At 34.3% G+C, this 19,440-nt stretch overlaps 1 protein-coding gene across 2 annotated transcripts in view; it reads left to right on the top strand.

The window, feature by feature from the left end:
• The first annotated feature begins 5,665 nt into the window (after positions 1 to 5,665).
• LOC127878597 (uncharacterized) overlaps positions 5,666 to 19,440 on the top strand; it is a 28,928-nt gene continuing 15,153 nt past the window's right edge. Inside the window, exon 1 of one of the 2 annotated variants that reach the window (XM_052425124.1) lies at positions 5,666 to 5,858. In XM_052425124.1, coding sequence (XP_052281084.1) covers positions 5,837 to 5,858 — 22 coding nt within the window. In that variant the 5' untranslated portion in view covers positions 5,666 to 5,836. Of the gene's footprint in view, positions 5,859 to 18,210; positions 18,338 to 19,440 lie in introns of those variants that run through there. The other variant, XM_052425133.1, reaches the window with a different exon arrangement.

Below are 19,440 nucleotides of genomic sequence, written 5' to 3'. Positions count from 1 at the left end.
AAACGTATTGATTTATTAATTGCACTTGCAGAAACATTAAACAAACAATGGTTGTTTATCAGGTATCTGGACAATCGCTCCTATGATGTTTTGACAGGGCGGACAGTCGCTCCTACGATGTTTTGACAGGGTGGACAGTCGCTCCTACATTATTTTGCCAACCCGGACAATCGCTCCTACATTATTTTGTCAATCCGGACAGTTGCTTCTACATTATTTTAACTCCACGTCAAAACGTAATATACGCCGATCAAAGGCTAACACCTATAATGCGTTCCGGACTGTGAATTCCAACGATCTGATACGCTTCAGGCGGACTCCTCCTAGGTTCCAGCCAGAATTGTGGAATGTCTACGCAGCGACCATCAGCTCCAGCGACCGCACCAACAATGTCTGCGTAAGCTGGAACAATGGTTGTCGGTATCTGGTCGGCCACGACAACCCGTCGCTGTGGTTTTGATTGGCTGTCTGCAGAAAGACAACGAGATGTTGGAAACGGATGTCTTCCGACTGAGCAAGGGCGAATCGGTGGAGAAACGCGTAAGAAAGAAGACAATGAGAGTGAGCCACCGACAGACACTGAAGACCTTGAGCGATCAATATTCGGTGGACATCGTCCGGGACGGTTTGTGTCGGTTTTTGCTTTACATATCGGTAGGTACAGTGTCTGTTATTTCAGTTATTCATCTTTTATGGAAACCTTCCTACTATTTATTAATCTACCGAGTGGATTCGAAGAGTGTGATTTTATGTATTTACTTATATCAATTATGGAATATAATCATAATTGTAAAATTATAATTGTAAAAAATCGCCCCAGCTTTATTTGATATATGTTTAAACTATAAATCATCATAACTGAAAATTGTATAATAAAAAATCCCGACAGCAAATCGCATCTTACAAAATAAGTCAATTTCATGTATGTCATCGAAAGATTAATATACATGAGAGCCTCGATCTTTGGTAATTCATTTATTGCCCTTTTAAATTCAGTGACACCCGGACATTTGTCCCTACAGTTACCTAAGAAACTTAACAACAAATACGCCTATAATTCAGTTGGGTCGAAAAAGCTTGGTGCCAAAGAAATAAAATGTTATTAAATATTTTCTCACGATGGCTTTGGATTCGTGTTGTAAAGGTCTGATAGAGACTTATAGTGACCATGTCATTTTTCGATCCTTTTTTATAACTTATTTTCGTCAACATGTTGAAAAAAGAATAAACTAATAAAATCAACACAGGACTGTTATTGTGCAATTTGCATATTATACATACAGGGAATGGATAACCAAATGTTTAATAGAAATCTGTGTCCGTGTTAAGGGCGAATGCAGTGGGTATTGTTTATGAACTATTGAGTCGCGTTCTGAGAAAACTTGGCATAATGCATGTGCGTAAAATGTCTTCCCAGATTAGCCTGTGCAGTCCGCACAGGCTAATCAGGGACGACACTTTCCGCCTTAACAAGATTTTCGGTAAGAAGGGACTTTCTTTAAACGAAAAATACCATGAAAGCGGAAAGTGTCGTCCTAGATTAGCCTGTGCGGACTGCACAGGCTAATCTGGTACGACACTTTACGCACATGCATTATGCCCAGTTTTATCAGAACCCGGCACTATTTTTCAATGAACATAAGCTGAGAATGAAATAATTATTTGTAAAATAGATTCATCAAACTCCGCGCAGAGATTTGACTGGAACCAGCATAGCTGGATCAAATCCCTGCGTATATAACCAACCACGTGATGATAGCTTAGCCACGTGGTAGTATAATTTAACCGTTGTTATTTTTACTACTTTTTTTAATTTTGGTAATTATTTTTATAATTAACCAAAATTTATACACGATATTCAAAATATAATAGAAAATGATACTACTTTACATAATATAATATTTAAACAACCAAAAATAAAATCCTACCAAATATGTTAGGATTTTCTTGTGATGGCAGAGATTGTATGTGAGAGCAAGGAACGACAACTCGGCGTGGAGATTGTAGATTCATGTGATATATATATATATATATATATATATATATATATATATATATATATATATATATATATATATAGCCGATTTAAAGTCAAGTTGTCTTGTTACCTGAGATGTCAGTGAGTGAGTGGAGGCACGGTACAGCTGTCTTACCTCTCCTTCCCGGAACAAAGCTGAACGAATATGAAGGTTGCTTGACAGCCATATGGTACGCCTGACAGCGTCTGTAAGTGCGCCCGAATCCGGATCAAGGTTGTCTCTTACGGTTACTACGAAGTCGGTCTCTACAACGCTGTGAGGTCGGGGATTCATTCTATGCGCATCCAAAGCTACTTTATCAATTTACACGTAGGAACGAATCGACGGGTTGTCAAAACGATGTATAAACGAATATCCGCCTTGTCAATACAAGTGTAGACAAAATTGTCAGTGTCAGTATGAACGAATTTCAGGGATTCAGTTTTAGACTCACATCAGCCATAATATTATGCCCGTTTCTATAGAGCCTATATAGAGCTTTTATTTCAACATTTATTTAAATTAGAATTTCGTTATGTATGAAAGTTATAGAAAAAGGTGGCGGTATTTTCAATTGGAGCGTGGTACATAACATCAATCAAATGAAGACGACAAAGCGGTACCTATGTGATACGTTGATGTTTGGACCGCACTAACTTTCTCCGCAAACGTTGCGCAATAGCATCGGATTAGAGGCGTGTTGAAAAGAGCCCCGCGGTTTTCTGCAATTGGAATTTTTATGACACCCACTTCAGACAGATAATCATAAATGTTATCGACCGTTGTGTTAACACGCGTCATAAATGAATTTATCAACCGCCTAAGACGTTCAGGCTAGCTACATGCTGTACATGTCGGTGCACAATTTGACATTTTTACGACTTAATTATATTGGGCATTAATGATATTGCTTCCAAATTTGTATAAAATATAATATAATTAGTTATGCTTCAAGCATTACTATTATAAGTTAAATATCAGCGACCTAGCCACATTTATATTGCATTAAAACATTGATAAAACTAATCATATTAAATTGGTATTATTATTACTAGTAGAAGAAGATATATGCACATACGAAGTTATCGGTAGATGCACCATTTTAAATCAGAATTGAGACCTTAATTATGCATCAACGAAAATAAATTAATCGAACAAATGTAAACTTTCAATAATTCAGCTTTGATGAAAACCTAAAATTCGAAACAATCCGTGATATATTCCTTTCAACACGACTGCCTAGTTCTCAAATAGGCGAACACGACAATAACAATTCAATAACTAATAGTTTGTCTAAATAATAACGGGTTTAATGCTTTAAGCTGTACCCATTCCCTCCCTCGTGAAGTTGCATTTCAAGTGTGTGTTTTTGAATTTCAAAGTTTATCAGGTCCTTACGCGCCTGAGGCTGCATTATGAGTGGATCCGGCGTGTGTCAAACATTTCCTACGTTAACTTACTGGAATACTGCGAGCATATAATTATACCACCTTACATTTTCATCAGTTAAAATAACATGAATATAACGGTAATTGTCTTGAACGGAAAGTTTCGTTCAAATCAAAACAAATGTGTGCGAAAAAGATAACGATGATAAATAAAAATTATTGTATATCTGCACATTTTTCTTAAATATATTTATGTAAACTTATATAAAGTTCGCATTATGCGTTTCGAAAATTGTGTATTAATGCTAGCTGAATAAAAATACATATATATGTATCTAAATTATTTCACTACTATTTAAATGAAGAAAGGTTTTACCAGTATAGATTGAATATTTTATACTATATAAGTTATAAATTATTATTTAGCCTTTTATAAGTAGCATAAAACGACCATATATCAGTTTAAAAAAATAAATTATCACAACAGTTAAGTTGTAATTATCAAGTCCCCATTTCTCAGAACTTTTGTCTAAGTTGATGTGGTAAATTGACAATGTTTTGTTGTAGTTATGATATTTGTGAGGAAACAGTAATACTTGACATTAACCATTCTCTAAAATATCCATTATATGCATCGTTTCATTGTTAAAAAACCCTGCAAATTATGAAGCGTGACAAACGCGAAACGACTGAAACATTTGGAGAGTTCTGTTGTTATCGTTATATTTTGTGCCACTACGAAGATTGCTCTTATAAAGTATAAAATACATCACTCGTGGTATGCTCACACATGGTTGAGTTGTTTTAGCGATATACTTTTACTCTAAGGGTCAATGGTTCGAGCCCAGTTGATTTCTTTTTTTCTTTCTTTACATTTATTCTTGTTTCTTATTTGAGCTTTTTACATTTATCAATATAAAGAAGTGAAACATTCGAGCATTTAATGAAAAAATTTAAAACATGCCAACATCTAGGAAAGGACCGTTTATTTTTTTTTTCCCCATCATCATTAAATGTGGTTGTAGTAACAATGTCGCTTGCTAGTTAAGAACGTAACTTTCGTTATATAATGGTCGAGAAGTCAGTAACAAAATGCAATATCATTCTGATCCCATGATAAGAAATATAAACTCTATCAAATGTATGATACCTTTTTACCAAATGATTTGAAAATAAAAATAATTTCATGATCTAACATATTTCATTTGATCGACTAACGTTAAAGCAGTTAAAACTAATAATAATAATAAGCAGACGTGCGCTTAAATTAATACCGCTTCGAATATATAGAAACGATTGTCCGGGGTGTCACAAAAACGTAAGAACCAGGATTGACACAATAATCTAGGAGCATCTGCCCGCAAATGTAACAACAGTAAACATATATGATAATTTATTTCACAACTTTACCATCGAATGATACAGACGCATGCCCTCGTAGGTTACTATAACAATAAACTTGTAAGTTTGACACGATGTGATTTCGTCGCATGAGGTGGACCCATGGAATTGACAATAAACATGCTAGTTCTTAGATCTCTTGTGGACCCGTGTCAATTTAAAGCCTTATCCAGAACCGTTGTAGACGTTACACATGTTTATTGCAATAAATCTGTCAATATATATGAACCTCCCTTGTCGGTCTGAAATGTCCGACCCTACACAGATGATTCGATGATTCGATAGATCGTTACTTCAGAGGCTTTTTAAACATTTGCATTTATCAGAATTTCGTGCGAATATGTCCGCACTTCTGTTATCACTAACGTCGCCAAAAAAGATAATGGGTATGTCGGCTTAACGCTATTTTTAGTTACCTTTTATACGATCCAGCACTAAGAATTGCAAAAACCTCTAGAAATCTCAATCTTTATTTGAAGTTCGTTTTATTGTTGTGTCGTTTAAATTTGAAGTTAATTTAGCAAATATGATCGATTGTGGCAAAGATTAGCGCAAACTTATGACCCAGTATTTGTTTTTGCATACAAACCTATTATTTGCCAATCGTAGTACCCGATTGAATAAAAACCGAAATGATAATTAACTTTTATTGCATCATTTAGATACACTGCATTAAAAGTGTATCGTTTGAATAATTATTCTCCAATTTACTAGGGACCATCTTAAAACCAATGATTACATTCCAATCTAACTATTATTCGTTGGATCTGACCAATAAAGTTCGCTCTATTTACCCGGAAGCCGCACTGTAATTGACTGCGCGCGAGCTATTAGCTATTATACGCTGATCATGTCATTATGAAGGTTTACAACGGTTTGCCTAATACTACTGCCATGTCAATGCAATCATTTTAATGTCAGCTTCCGCGGTAAAGACAAAGGGCGATAACGGAAGATAGTGATGTTCTAGTTAACTTATAGTAGTGTACTACCAGTGTTGTGGCGGATTTGTTCGGCGAAAGCGAAGATATGAATACGACTCAACCGCAAGGTACGTTGTAAATTATAAAAAAAAATATTCGAACAATATATATCAATTATTAAAAAATTTATATAAAATTGTGAAACAGCAAATACCGATTGGGGTAAGAATTTTCACTTTCAAATTTTTCAAACGAAAAACAATATAAGGTTGTCATAGTAAACTGTATTATTTTATTATTCAAATATTCATTAATTAACAAAAGAAAATTTAAATTAAAAGCTATAATACACGAACGGTACTTTGATAGTGTACCCATATTATATAGAACACATAATTAAATAGAAATTTGTTTTTTTTTTATAGGAGTATGTACGTCACTTTTAAATATTAAAGTTGAAAGCCACATACTGCTTTGAATATAACTCCAACAAACGAACAGACAGGGATACTATAAACTTCTTCCAACGGGGTGGTGGGGAGAGTAATGTTATCAGAAAATGGTGTTTGTCCATTTAAAAGGTTCATTTGTATACGTTATGGGGAACATACATATTTATTTCGCTACCATACACATGCGCTATCTCCATTCAATTATGTGTAAATCCTGATACCGTAAATCCGTAATATACCCGTATTGACATTTTAAATAAACGTTTGATTGCTAAATTTTAATAACATGTATTAAATAGGTATAAAAACGTGTTTTAAAAAGATACATAGATAACACATGTGTTGTTTGCATTTTTTTTGAAGATGTGTATTTTTAGTAAAATATTTAAGAGATGTAAGAAATTTTAAGTAACGTTGTCACCAAGCTGCATCTATTAATTTAAATAACCATTAATGTCCAGTTTTTTTTTATAGATTTTATCCATGAAAGTGCATGTTTACATTTTACGAACATCTTATCAATTGGTTGTTGCATAATAAAGTAACTTTATTTGTATAATTTAGAACTGTGGTATGTGACATATAAAAAATATCAGTTCAGAAAGTTAATTCTCACACAGTTACTGATGTGCATACGTTTTTAAGGTCGATTAACAATTGTTCATGGTATGAACATACACAACTGTGATTGAAGTATAGCAGTATACGATGTACGTTGTTCAATTTGTAATATTAGCATGTTACAGTACTGTGGGGGCAAATTCAATGTACTTTTATAAATAATCATTGCAGTAGGGACGAAACACCAGCCCCAACGGCGGCAACAGTTTTTGGCGCGGAATATTTAACCAAAACAAATCGTCCAAAACACATTATTAGCAAAATATTATTTTAGTGTATTTCAGTTCCTTTAATCCAGTTCGATTGAATGTCAAACATTTTTCTTCCCACTTTAATGCAGATAAATTTCTGTATAAAATAGTAAGTGTATTTTTCACGACACCAATTGCTCAATCCAACGAACAATTTAGAAAAAATAATATTCTGCAGAAAAAAGGGCCATTTTTTAATTGTAAATGTTCTTCAAGTGCTAGTAAAAATCGAACCTTAGAAGATTTTAGGTTAATCATACGCCGTTTTCGATCTATCTAAATCCGCATATGTAAACGCGCCTATATATATTTACCTAACGACCCCTCTCAGCGTGTAATTTTAAAATTATCTATGTATCTATGAAGTATCAATATAATCACTGCGCCGCTCTAACACTCAAGGGGCTTTCGATGCTACAAGTAAATAGTGGTTAATGCCTTTATCTCGGGCTGCTATCTCTCATCTGCGAACTGTTATCACATTCTCTCGTAAGCGTAACTGTCACTAACAATAGATCATCTTCCAGCCTTTACCAGTCTGTCACTATGGAATAGGTTCGTCAGAATAGCAGTTGCTATATCGAATTTGTAATTATACACACCAATATAACATTTAACATACGAAAGTACCGCATTTTGGTTGTTATGGGACAACTTGCATTTATTGTCTATTGTATATATTGAATAAACCATATTTATAAAATTGTTGGACACATTAATGACTTAGAAATTTATTTATGAATGTTTAATAAGATCCCCTAGCCATTTCAAGCAATGGTACTTAAATAAAGTTGCAAGCCACGCTACTGAATAGTTTATATATTAACGCATTTTTTTTAAACTCTGCCTTGAAAATCAATACATATGTTAGCATGAGTTAGGGGTGAGAATTTTGGCAAAATGATTTGAGTCTTGTTCTGATAAAACTGGGCTTAATGCATGTGCGTAAAAAGTCGTCCCAGATTAGCCTGTGCAGTTCGCACAGGCTAAACAGGGACGACACTTTCCACCTAAACTTGATTTTCGGTAAGGAGGGACTTCCTTGAAACTAAAAATACCATAAAAGCGGAAAGTGTCGTCCCTGATTAGCCTGTGCGGACTTCACAGGCTAATCTAGGACGACACTTTACGCACATGCATTAAGTCCAGTTTTCTCAGAACGCGGCTCATTTAATCATAGTTCATCTCTGCATGAGCTTTTCATGCACGCATCTATGTGCAGATTGAACCATTCAAGTATGACAAAGCTTTTCAGACATTTAGGCCCACTTCCTGTTCGATTCAGACACGTGTATAAAAGTCAGAAAAATTTAAACGAAAGATGTGCGCTTAACATGTGCATGTAAGAAAACAAGAAAACCACTTTGAGAACATTACGTTTATAGAATTTTTTTTAACAAAAGATGTACTCTAAACATGAGCATGTAAGCAACAAGAAAACAACTATGAGAACACTGGGAACATCATGAACATAAAAGGCTGAGAAATAATGGACAATGTAGACTTCACTTTGATATGATCACGCTGTTTTGAAAACTTCTGCAAAGACAGTTCGCCTAACAAGAGGAGAGTTGTTTAGAAACAACTGCTGAAAATCTTGAGAGTATACAAACTACAAGCACGAAACACGAATCTTGTTTATTCCAAAACTCCTTCGATTAAGATTTATGTAAAGAGAAAATCTTTGAGAAACATAGTAACACATTGCACGCGGTTTGATAAAAATAAATCAAATTCTAGTTTGTAAATCAAACTTTTATTTATGAAAACTGTTTTATGGGATTTGTACGCAGGGTGATAATATGACATATGTAATGCTGCGTTCACACTAACTCTTTCAGTGCTGGAACCGAATTTTGAAGGCCTTTGCAAACAGTTTGGATCCAGATGAGACGCCACAGAACGTAGCGTCTCATCAGGATCTAAACTGTTTGCTATTCTGATAGTATTCTTTGAAAAAAAGAGAAGAAAATGCTAATTTTAGAAATTCAGCAGCCGACATTTTAGAAGACGACAAATTTCCCAGCATGCAAAGGGCTAAACATCTCGTGTTTTATCGCCTAAGCTGGATACCAGATACCAGCAGTATAGATGGGTATACGGACAAACGGCACCCGGACAATCGGCACCCAGTGTTTTTTTTGCATACGCGGACAGTCGGCACCCTGTAAATTTTTCGACCCGGACAATCGGCACTCGATATAATTGTATACCCGGACAAACGGCACCCGATTAAATGCGATCGATAAAGCCCGTCAGCACCTTGTTGAACTTGAACTAATTATGTTATCAAACCAAGTCCAAGTCCAAATTTGTATTGCATGAAAATAATACAATGTTACAGCACAATAAATAATAGTGACATAATATAAGTGTGGATTGATTAACGTTATCTTCTAATTTGTTTAATAACACCTCTAAACAATTTATAAATATCAAAGACAATTGAGCTGAAAAGAATTAACAGGTCAAACGAGTTAGTTAAAATGTGGTAACTGACTAATTATCTGCAACTCATCTTGTTACCAGTTGTTTATATAAAATATATACTATACAGTATACGATATTTTACCGAGCGGAACTGTCTTTTTATTAAGATCGGATTTAGTGTTCGTGTGTCGTGTGAATAGATATCGTTGCAGGAAATTAAAATGATCCGTTGTCAAACGAAAGTACGGTTGACATTAAATGCATTGTTTTTCTCTTTCCGCGATTTTGTGTTAGTATGTTGATGCTCCATTAACAAATATAAGTGCATTTGAAGTGAAAACACCAAAAATAAACAACCAGTGCTAACGCTGATGCCAGACATTAACGACAATGACGATTAATTTATTAACTGGCTATTATTTCTTAAAATTGACTAGAAAAATGGCGATTATTTTATCCGACGACATAAACAAAAGTTTGCTTCTACAAACAAGTTTTCCGGAGAGTGCAAAACGCGTGCAAATCGGGCCATCAGGCAGGAAAAATCGGCATTGAGAGTACTGTGTACCCACTCGACCCTGTGTATTGTCATACACGCGTCAATTAACTTGTGCGACATCGTGGCCTACTGTCCAGTAGAGCGTTTTTCTCATTCAGAGTCCGAGAGAAGTGATAAATTTCGGAAAATTTCTTTAATCTCCCCGTGCTTTACCAATTATCGGTAACTGTTAGATCTTCACTTACTTTTTCGCAAATTATTATTTAATCGTCATTATTGAAAATCGCCGCGAATATTGTCGGTTGGTTTTGTTTTTCACGCTGTTTGTTTTCTGCAATTAGATTGCCTTGAACATTGCTTGATGAAATCATTATTTAATCAACTAATTATCCCCGTAATTACCGCTCTTTGTCGTCACAATTTACAAATACGTTTCGTTTCAACAATTTTTATTCCGTATTTGCAAATTTTGTTAACGAAAGTATAACCGTCCTCGCTTGTTTTAATCAATTACAAGCTTGAATCGATTTAAAATTAAAACCGGTGCATCCGATGTATTACTTCAAGCGTGGCCGATCAACCTCACCATTACCCAAACAAAATATATGTACATGTATACAATATATATTATTTGAAAACACCACAATACACGGAGATGGTACTTTTTATCACAATGTCCGTCAGGCATTATTTATATTGACGTTTTTGTACTTGACCGTAGTCTACCCCAAAATTAAAATCTCTATATTGTTGGTTTTCAACCGATTTCAATCGGATTTTCAGTGATATCCTCAATAAAAATACAATTTCTTACGATTCTGTTACTGTCCATATATAAAGCTATGACCGGGGACTGTAAATAGGGTGCCGTTTGACCGGGTTTACAATTAAATCGGGTGCCGATTGTCCGGGTCGATAAATTTACAGGGTGCCGACTGTCCGCGTATGCAAAAAAACACTGGGTGCCGATTGTCCGGGTGCCGTTTGTCCGGGTGCCGTTTGTCCTACAATCGTATAGATGGACGGTGATTTCTGTAATAACAAGTCACTCGCTGGTTTCCTGTAGCTTTCAATTATGGTGTACGAACTGGTCCAAAACTATTCTAAACTGTCCGGGACAGTTTAGAAACTGTCCGGGACGGTTTGTAAACTGTCCCTGACTGTTTACTTAACTGTCCCGGACAGTTTTCTAAACTGTCCCGGACAGTTTACAAACTGTCCGGGACAGTTTAGGAAAGTTTTGGACCATTCGTGCGCATAAACCGTCCGGGACGGTTTAAACTGTCATGGACAGTTTAGTAAACTGTCCGGGACGGTTTGAACTGTCCGACACGGTATTATTAATATCAACCAATCAGAACACTCCTTACAATAATGCTTTGCTTTAGAAGTCGTAATGTAATATCGCTGTCATCTCGAGCGACGCTATTTTTCTCGGACAAAACATGATTTTAAAAATATTCAATCAATCATTGCTGCCAAAAACGCCAGAGTTAAAAATGAATATTTTAAGTACTCGAAATAAATTTATTTGCCCACAAAGTATTTCTGACATTGGTAACGAATTTCTTCTTTTACAGTCGCTGCCCTGAAACTGTCGAGTAACGGTGTAAACTCGGGATATGATGTGGTCATTCTGTTCACATTTCTAGCCAGAGCACCCAATCTTGTCAGTGAAGAGTTAATCACCTCAAGGAACCTATTTGTCTCTAAAGTTCTTGTAATGGAATTAAACACATCCCGACAAGTTTCTAAAAACCGATCTCTGTCGATTTTCGCGTACAAATGATAAATTATCGAACAATCACTCGAGTAAACGTTACTAAAAAGGAAATTCTCACTTTCGAAATGGCACACACATGCGAAGTGTTACGAGTGTTCTTATTGGTTGATTGACTCCTCTTTAGAACCTATGCCGAACTAAAATTAATGCCTGTAAACCGTCCGGGACAGTTTTAGAAACCGTCCCGGACAGTTTCCAGGAAACCGTCCCGGACAGCTTCCTAAACTGTCCAGGACGGTTTGTAATCCACAAAATAAATCGCCCGGTACAGTTTACAGACGCACGAGCGGTTCAAAAGTAAGAAACTGTCCGGGACAGTTTAGTAAACTGTCCGGGACAGTTTACAAACCGTCCCGGACGGTTTATAAACCGTCCCGGACAGTTAAGAATAGTTTTTGACCAGTTCGTACACCATATTCAATGACATCGTATAGTGTAAGTGTACTTTCAGCCTTTGGGTGATTTACCTAACGATTGTCATTCTATACATAGATGGTGACGTCACTACGTTATTGTCAGTAAGACCGGTGTGACACAATGAACGATGGTAATCTTATCGGTGTTATTGTGAACATATCGGTTACATTATATTATTCACATCCGGGTTTGGAAATGGCGAAAAAAATGCACTTAAATGTAATTATTTAAAGGGGCCTTTTCACAGATTTTGGCATTTTTTTAACGTATTCATTAAATGCTTTATATTGATAAATGTAAACATTGGATCATAAAAGCTCCAGTAAAAAATCAAGAAAAAAAATAAAAAAAAGGAAAAGAACATTGCCCGGAGCAGGTTTCGAACCAGTGACCTCTGGAGTCCTGCCAGAGTCCTGAAGTAAAAACACTCTAGCCTACTGAGCTATTCCGCCGAGTACCCATTCAGGACGTATTTTATACCTTATATAAGCAATCTTCGTAGTTTCACAAAATTTAACGACAAAAACAGAACTCTCCAAATTATTCAATCGTTTCGCGTTGCAATGCTTTATAATTTTTAGGTTTTAAAATCGTCAAAAGATGCATATAATGGCTATATTAGAGCATGGTTAATGTTCAGTATTACTGTTTCCTCACAAATATCATAACTAAAACGAAAACTTACGAATCTGAAACAACTTTTTTCAATTTTGTCAATTTACCAAAGCGTGAAAAGATCCCTTTAAGGATTTGTTATTCAAACTTCGTGTAAGATCATAATAATATGCGGACTGACGCGCATAACATACGGCAGTGTTTTTCAAACTTCGTAGTAAGATATTGATGCGGACTGATGGGAAACACGTACTGTACTTTCAACTTCAATACGTATTAAATAAAGAAATTAAAGAACAATAACGGACACAACATTATAAGTTCCTTAAAGTGATACCTTCGTGTAATTTATCTGGGCATGGTGGGTATCATCATTATAAACAGGTTGCTCTTGTGTTACACGCGTTGTTCGTAACGGAAAAATTTAGTAACAAGGTATGGCCTGATGTAGACTAAAACAGTGAAACTGACTCGACACTCTCCTTACTAAAGCCGGCGGTAAAATAAGATGGCATATATAATACTGATTGCTGATCATATATATTAACATGTGCGAATAGTGGTCTGCATTTGATGCTTATGTTGGAGACTTCGTAGACAAGGAATTTTATAATGACAGGTTCGGTAAATTATTTTGTTTTTTTCAAGTGTGTGTTAAAATTATTTTCTAGAATTATCAACGAAGAATTCTATGGAAAGTTCGACACTTGATTAACAGAACTAACTAATAAATTATTATTGTTTCTTTAATGTTCTCAATGTATTCAACTGTCTTGTTGTTCTTGTTTTATTCGAACTATAGTTTAAACATGCACTAGTAAACCATACATTCTTTATTAAAGGGATCTTTTCACGCTTTGGTAAATTGACAAAATTGAAAAAAGTTGTTTCAGATTCGTCAGTTTTCGTTTTAGTTATGATATTTGTGAGGAAACAGTAATACTGAACATTAACCATGCTCTAATATAGCCATTATATGCATCTTTTGGCGATTTTAAAACCTAAAAATTATAAAGCATTGCAACGCGAAACGATTGAATAATTTGGAGAGTTCTGTTTTTGTCGTTAAATTTTGTGAAACTACGAAGATTGCTTATATAAGGTATAAAATACGTCCTGAATGGGTACTCGGCGGAATAGCTCAGTAGGCTAGAGTGTTTTTACTTCAGGACTCTGGCAGGACTCCAGAGGTCACTGGTTCGAAACCTGCTCCGGGCAATGTTCTTTTCCTTTTTTTTATTTTTTTTCTTGATTTTTTACTGGAGCTTTTATGATCCAATGTTTACATTTATCAATATAAAGCATTTAATGAATAAGTTAAAAAAATGCCAAAATCTGTGAAAAGGCCCCTTTAAGTCCATAAAGAAACCAAACAGTAAAGAGAAAAAAATAAAATGATAAATACATAATTTTACTAATAACACAATACATTTCTGTATCTTATAATTTATACACATTTACCTAAGACGTCATGATATCAACAAAAGTAACATTGTCACGAAAATATATTTAAAAAATATATACATGTCGAGTATTTAGACCAGTGTGAATATGATTACTAAATTTTAGACTTGTTTAATTTTCAAAACTGTTCTATGTAACCAGATGTCAACTTTGTTTAAGTCAAAATGATCAAGTTTTACAAATTACGGATATCGTATACCGTTCAGCTAACACCACCGTTATTTGATGCTTGTAGACGATGTATTTTAGATTGAATTACGTAATCACATGTGCGAGTTATTTCTGGTGATGTTTAATAACTTAATTTTCCAAATATATATTTTATACGACTGTAACGATCATCATCATCATCATCATCATCATCATCATCATCATCATCATCATCATCATCATCATCATCATCATCATCATCATCACCATCATCATCATCATCATCATCATCATCATCATCATCATCATCATCATCATCATCATCATCATCATCGTCGTCGTCATCATCATTCCTCTTCTTCATCATCGTCGTCAAATGATTGTGTTAACACGCGTCATAAATGAATTTATCAACCGGCTAAGACGTTCAGGGTAGCTACATACTGTACATGTCCGTGCACAATTTGACATTTTTACGACTTAATTATATTGGGCATTAATGATATTGCTTCCAAATTTGCATAAAATTTAATATAATTATATAATTAGTTATGCTTCAAGCATAACTATTATAAGTTAAATATCAGCGACCTAGCCACATTTATATTGCATTAAAACATTCATAAAACTAATCATATTAAATTGGTAATACTATGTAATATTATTACTAGTAGAAGAAGATATATGCACATACGAAGTTATCGGTAGATGCACCATTTTAAATCAGAATTGAGTTATGCATCAGCGAAAATAAATTAATCGAACAAATGTAAACTTTCAATAATTCAGCTTTGATGAAAACCTAAAATTCGAAACAATCCGCGATATCTTCCTTTTCAACACGACTGCTTAGTCTCCAAATAGGCGAACACGACAATAACAATTCAATAACTAATAGTTTGTCTAAATAATAACGGGTTTAAGGCTTTAAGCTGTACTCATTCCCTCCCTCGTGAAGTTGCATTTCAAGTGTGTGTTTTTGAATTTCAAAGTTTATCAGGTCCTTACGCGCCTGAGGCTGCATTATGAGTGGATCCGACGTGTGTCAAACATTTCCTACATTAACTTACTGGAATACTGCGAGCATATAATTATACCACCTTACATTTTCATCAGTTAAAATAACATGAATATAACGGCAATTGTCTTGAACGGAAATTTTCGTTCAAATCAAAACAAATGTGTGCAAAAAAGATAACGACGGTAAATGAAAAAATATTGTATATCTGCACATTTTTCATAAATATATTTATGTTTACTTATATAAAGTTTGCATTATGCGTTTCGAAAATTGTGTATTAATGCTAGCTGAATAAAAAAACATACATGTATCTAAATTATTTCACTACATTTTAAATGAAGAAAGGTTTTACCAGTATCGATTGAATATTGTATACTATATAAGTTATAAATTATTATTAAGCCTTTTATGAGTAGCATAACACGACCATATATCAGTTTAAAAAAATAAATTATCACAACAGTTAAGTTGTAATTATCAAGTCCCCATTTCTCAGAACTTTTGTCTAAGTTGTTGTGGTAAATTGACAATGTTTCGTTGTAGTTATGATATTTGTTAGGAAACAGTAATACTTGACATTTACCATTCTCTCAAATATCCATTATATGCATCGTTTCATTGTTAAAAAACCCTGCAAATTATAAAGCGTGACAAACGCGAAACGACTGAAACATTTGGAGATTTCTGTTGTTATTATTATTGCTCTTAAAAAGAATAAATAATCACTCGTGGCATGCTCACACATGGTTGAGTTGTTTAAGCGATATACTATTACTCTAAGGGTCAGTGGTTCGAGCCCAGTTGATGATTTCTTTTTTTCTTTCTTTACATTTATTCTAGTTTCTTACTTGAGCTTTTTACATTTATCAATAAAAAGAAGTGAAACATTCGAGCATTTAATGAAAAACTTCAATACATGCCAACATCTAGGAAAGGACCGTTTATTTTTTTTCCCATCATCATTAAATGTGGTTGTATAAACAATGTCGCTTGCTAGTTAAGAACGTAACTTTCGTTATATAATGGTCGAGAAGTCAGTAACAAAATGCAATATCATTCTGATCCCATGATAAGAAATATAAACTCGATCAAATGTATGATACCTTTTTACCGAATGATTTGAAAATGAAAATAATTTCATGATCTTACATATTTCATTTGATCGTTTAACGTTAAAGCAGTTAAAACTAATAATAATGATAAGCAGACGTGCGCTTAAATTAATACCTCTTCGAATATATAAAAACGATTGTCCGGGATGTCAGAAAAACGTAAGAACCAGGATTGACACAATAATCTAGGAGCATCTGCCCGCAAATGTAAAAAAAAAACAGTAAATATATATGATAATTTATTTCACAACTTTACCATCGAGTGATACAGACGCATGCCCTCGTAGGTTACTATAAACTTGTAAGTTTGACACGATGTGATTTCGTCGCATGAGGTGGACCCATGGAAGTGACAATAAACATGCTAGTTCCTAGATCTCTTGTGGACCCGTGTCAATTTAAAGCCTAATCCAGAACCGTTGTAGACGTTACACATGTTTATTGCAATAAATCTGTCAATATATATGAACCTTCCTTGTCGGTCTGAAATGTACTCTACACAGATGATTCGATAGATCGTTACTTCAGAGGCTTTTTAAACATTTGCATTTATCAGAATTTCGTCCGCACTTCTGTTTCCACTAACGTCGCCAAAAATGAGAATGGGTATGTCGGCTTAACGCTATTTTGTTAACTTTTATACGATCCAGCACTAAAAATTGCAAAAACCTCTAGAAATCTCAATCTTTATTTGAAGTTCGTTTTATTGTTGTGTCTTTTAAATTTGAAGTTAATTTAGCAAATATGATCGTTTGTGGCAAAGATTAGCGCAAACTTATGACCCAGTATTTGTTTTTGCATACAAACCTATTATTTGCCAATCGTAGTACCCGATTGAATAAAAACCGAAATGATAATTAACTTTTATTGCATCATTTAGATACACTGCATTAACAGTGTATCGTTTGAATAATTATTCTCCAATTTAGTAGGGACCATCTTAAAACCAATGATTACATTCCAATCTAACTATTATTCGTTGGATCTGACCAATAAAGCTCGCTCAATTTACCCGGAAGCCGCACTGTAATTGACTGCGCGCGAGCTATTAGCTAGTATACGCTGATCATGTCATTATGAAGGTTTACACCGGTTTACCTAATACTACTGCCATGTCAATGCAATCATTTTAAAGGGGCCTTTTCACAGATTTTGGCATTTTTTTAACTTATTCATTAAATGCTTTATATTGATAAATGTAAACATTGGATCATAAAAGCTCCAGTAAAAAATCAAGAAAACAATTAAAAAAAGGAAAAGAATATTGCCCGGTGCAGGTTTCGAACCAGTGATCCCTGGAGTCCTGCCAGAGTCCTGAAGTAAAAACGCTTTAGCCTACTGAGCTATTCCGCCGAGTACACATTCTAGACGTATTTTATACATTATATAAGCAATCTTCGTAGTTTCACAAAATTTAACGACAAAAACAGAACTCTCCAAATTATTCCATCGTTTCGCGTTGCAACGCTTTATAATTTTTAGGTTTTAAAATCGTCAAAAGATGCATATAATGGCTATATTAGAGCATGGTTAATGTTCAGTATAACTGTTTCCTCACAAATATCATAACTAAAACGAAAACTTACGAATCTGAAACAACTTTTTTCAATTTTGTCAATTTACTAAAGCGTGAAAAGATCCCTTTAATGCCAGCTTCCGCGGTAAAGACAAAGGGCGATAACGGAAGATAGTGATATTCTAGTTGACTTATAGTAGTGTACTACCAGTGTTGTGGCGGATTTGTTCGGCGAAAGCGAAAGATAGATTAATATGAATACGACTCAACCGCAAGGTACGTTGTAAATTATATAAAAAATATTCGAACAGTATATATCAATTATTAATCATTTCATATAAAATTGTGAATCAGCAAATACCGATTGGGGTAAGAATTTTCACTTTCAAATTTTTCAAACGAAAAACAATATGAGGTTGACATAGTAAACTGCATTATTTTTTTATTCAAATATTCATTCATTAACGAAAGAAAATTTAAATTAAAAGCTATGAAACACGAACGGTACTTTTAAAGTATACCCATATTATAAAGAACACATAATTAAATAGAAATTTGTTTTTTATAGGAGTATGTACGTCACTTTAAAATATTAAAGTTGAAAGCCACATACTGCTTTGAATATAACTCCAACAAACGAACAGGCAGGGATACTATAAACTTCTTCCAACGGGGTGGTGGGGAGAGTAATGTTATCAGAAAATGGTGTTTGTCCATTTAAAAGGTTCATTTGTATACGTTAAGGGGAACATACATATTTATTTCGCTACCATACACATGCGCTATCTCCATTCAATTACGTGTAAATCCTGATACCGTAAATCCGTGTTATACCCGTATTGACATTTTAAATAAACGTTTGATTGCTAAATTTCAATAACTTGTATTAAATAGGTATAAAAACGTGTTTTAAAAAGATACATAGATAACACATGTGTTGTTTGCATTTTTTTTTGAAGATGTGTATTTTTAGTAAAATATTTAAGAGATGTAAGAAATTTTAATTAACGTTGTCACCAAGCTGCATCTATTAATTTTAATAAGCATTAATGTCCATTTTTTTATATAGATTTTATCCATGAAAGTGCATGTTTGCGTGATGCATACTGTTTGATTGCATATTTTATGAAACAATTAAAATGAGTTACAAATCTGAGAATAACAATAACTTGACTGCTAAATTTTAATAACAGGTATTAAATAGGTATAAAAACGTGTTTTATAAAGATAGTGTGCCGTATGGTCCGCAAATCTGCAGACACATGTGCAAACTCGTGCAATAAAACAGGTGCATGGTAAAGAACATTTAGATAAGTTACCGATTTACAACCGATTCGGTTGTAATTCGGTGAAAAGCGTAATTCGGTTGTTATTCGGTG

Source organism: Dreissena polymorpha, chromosome 1, assembly GCF_020536995.1.
Source record: "Dreissena polymorpha isolate Duluth1 chromosome 1, UMN_Dpol_1.0, whole genome shotgun sequence".
Taxonomy (NCBI): Eukaryota; Metazoa; Mollusca; class Bivalvia; order Myida; family Dreissenidae; genus Dreissena; species Dreissena polymorpha.
The sequence above is the reverse complement of the archived record's forward strand: the minus strand, read 5'-3'. Positions and strand labels throughout refer to the sequence as shown.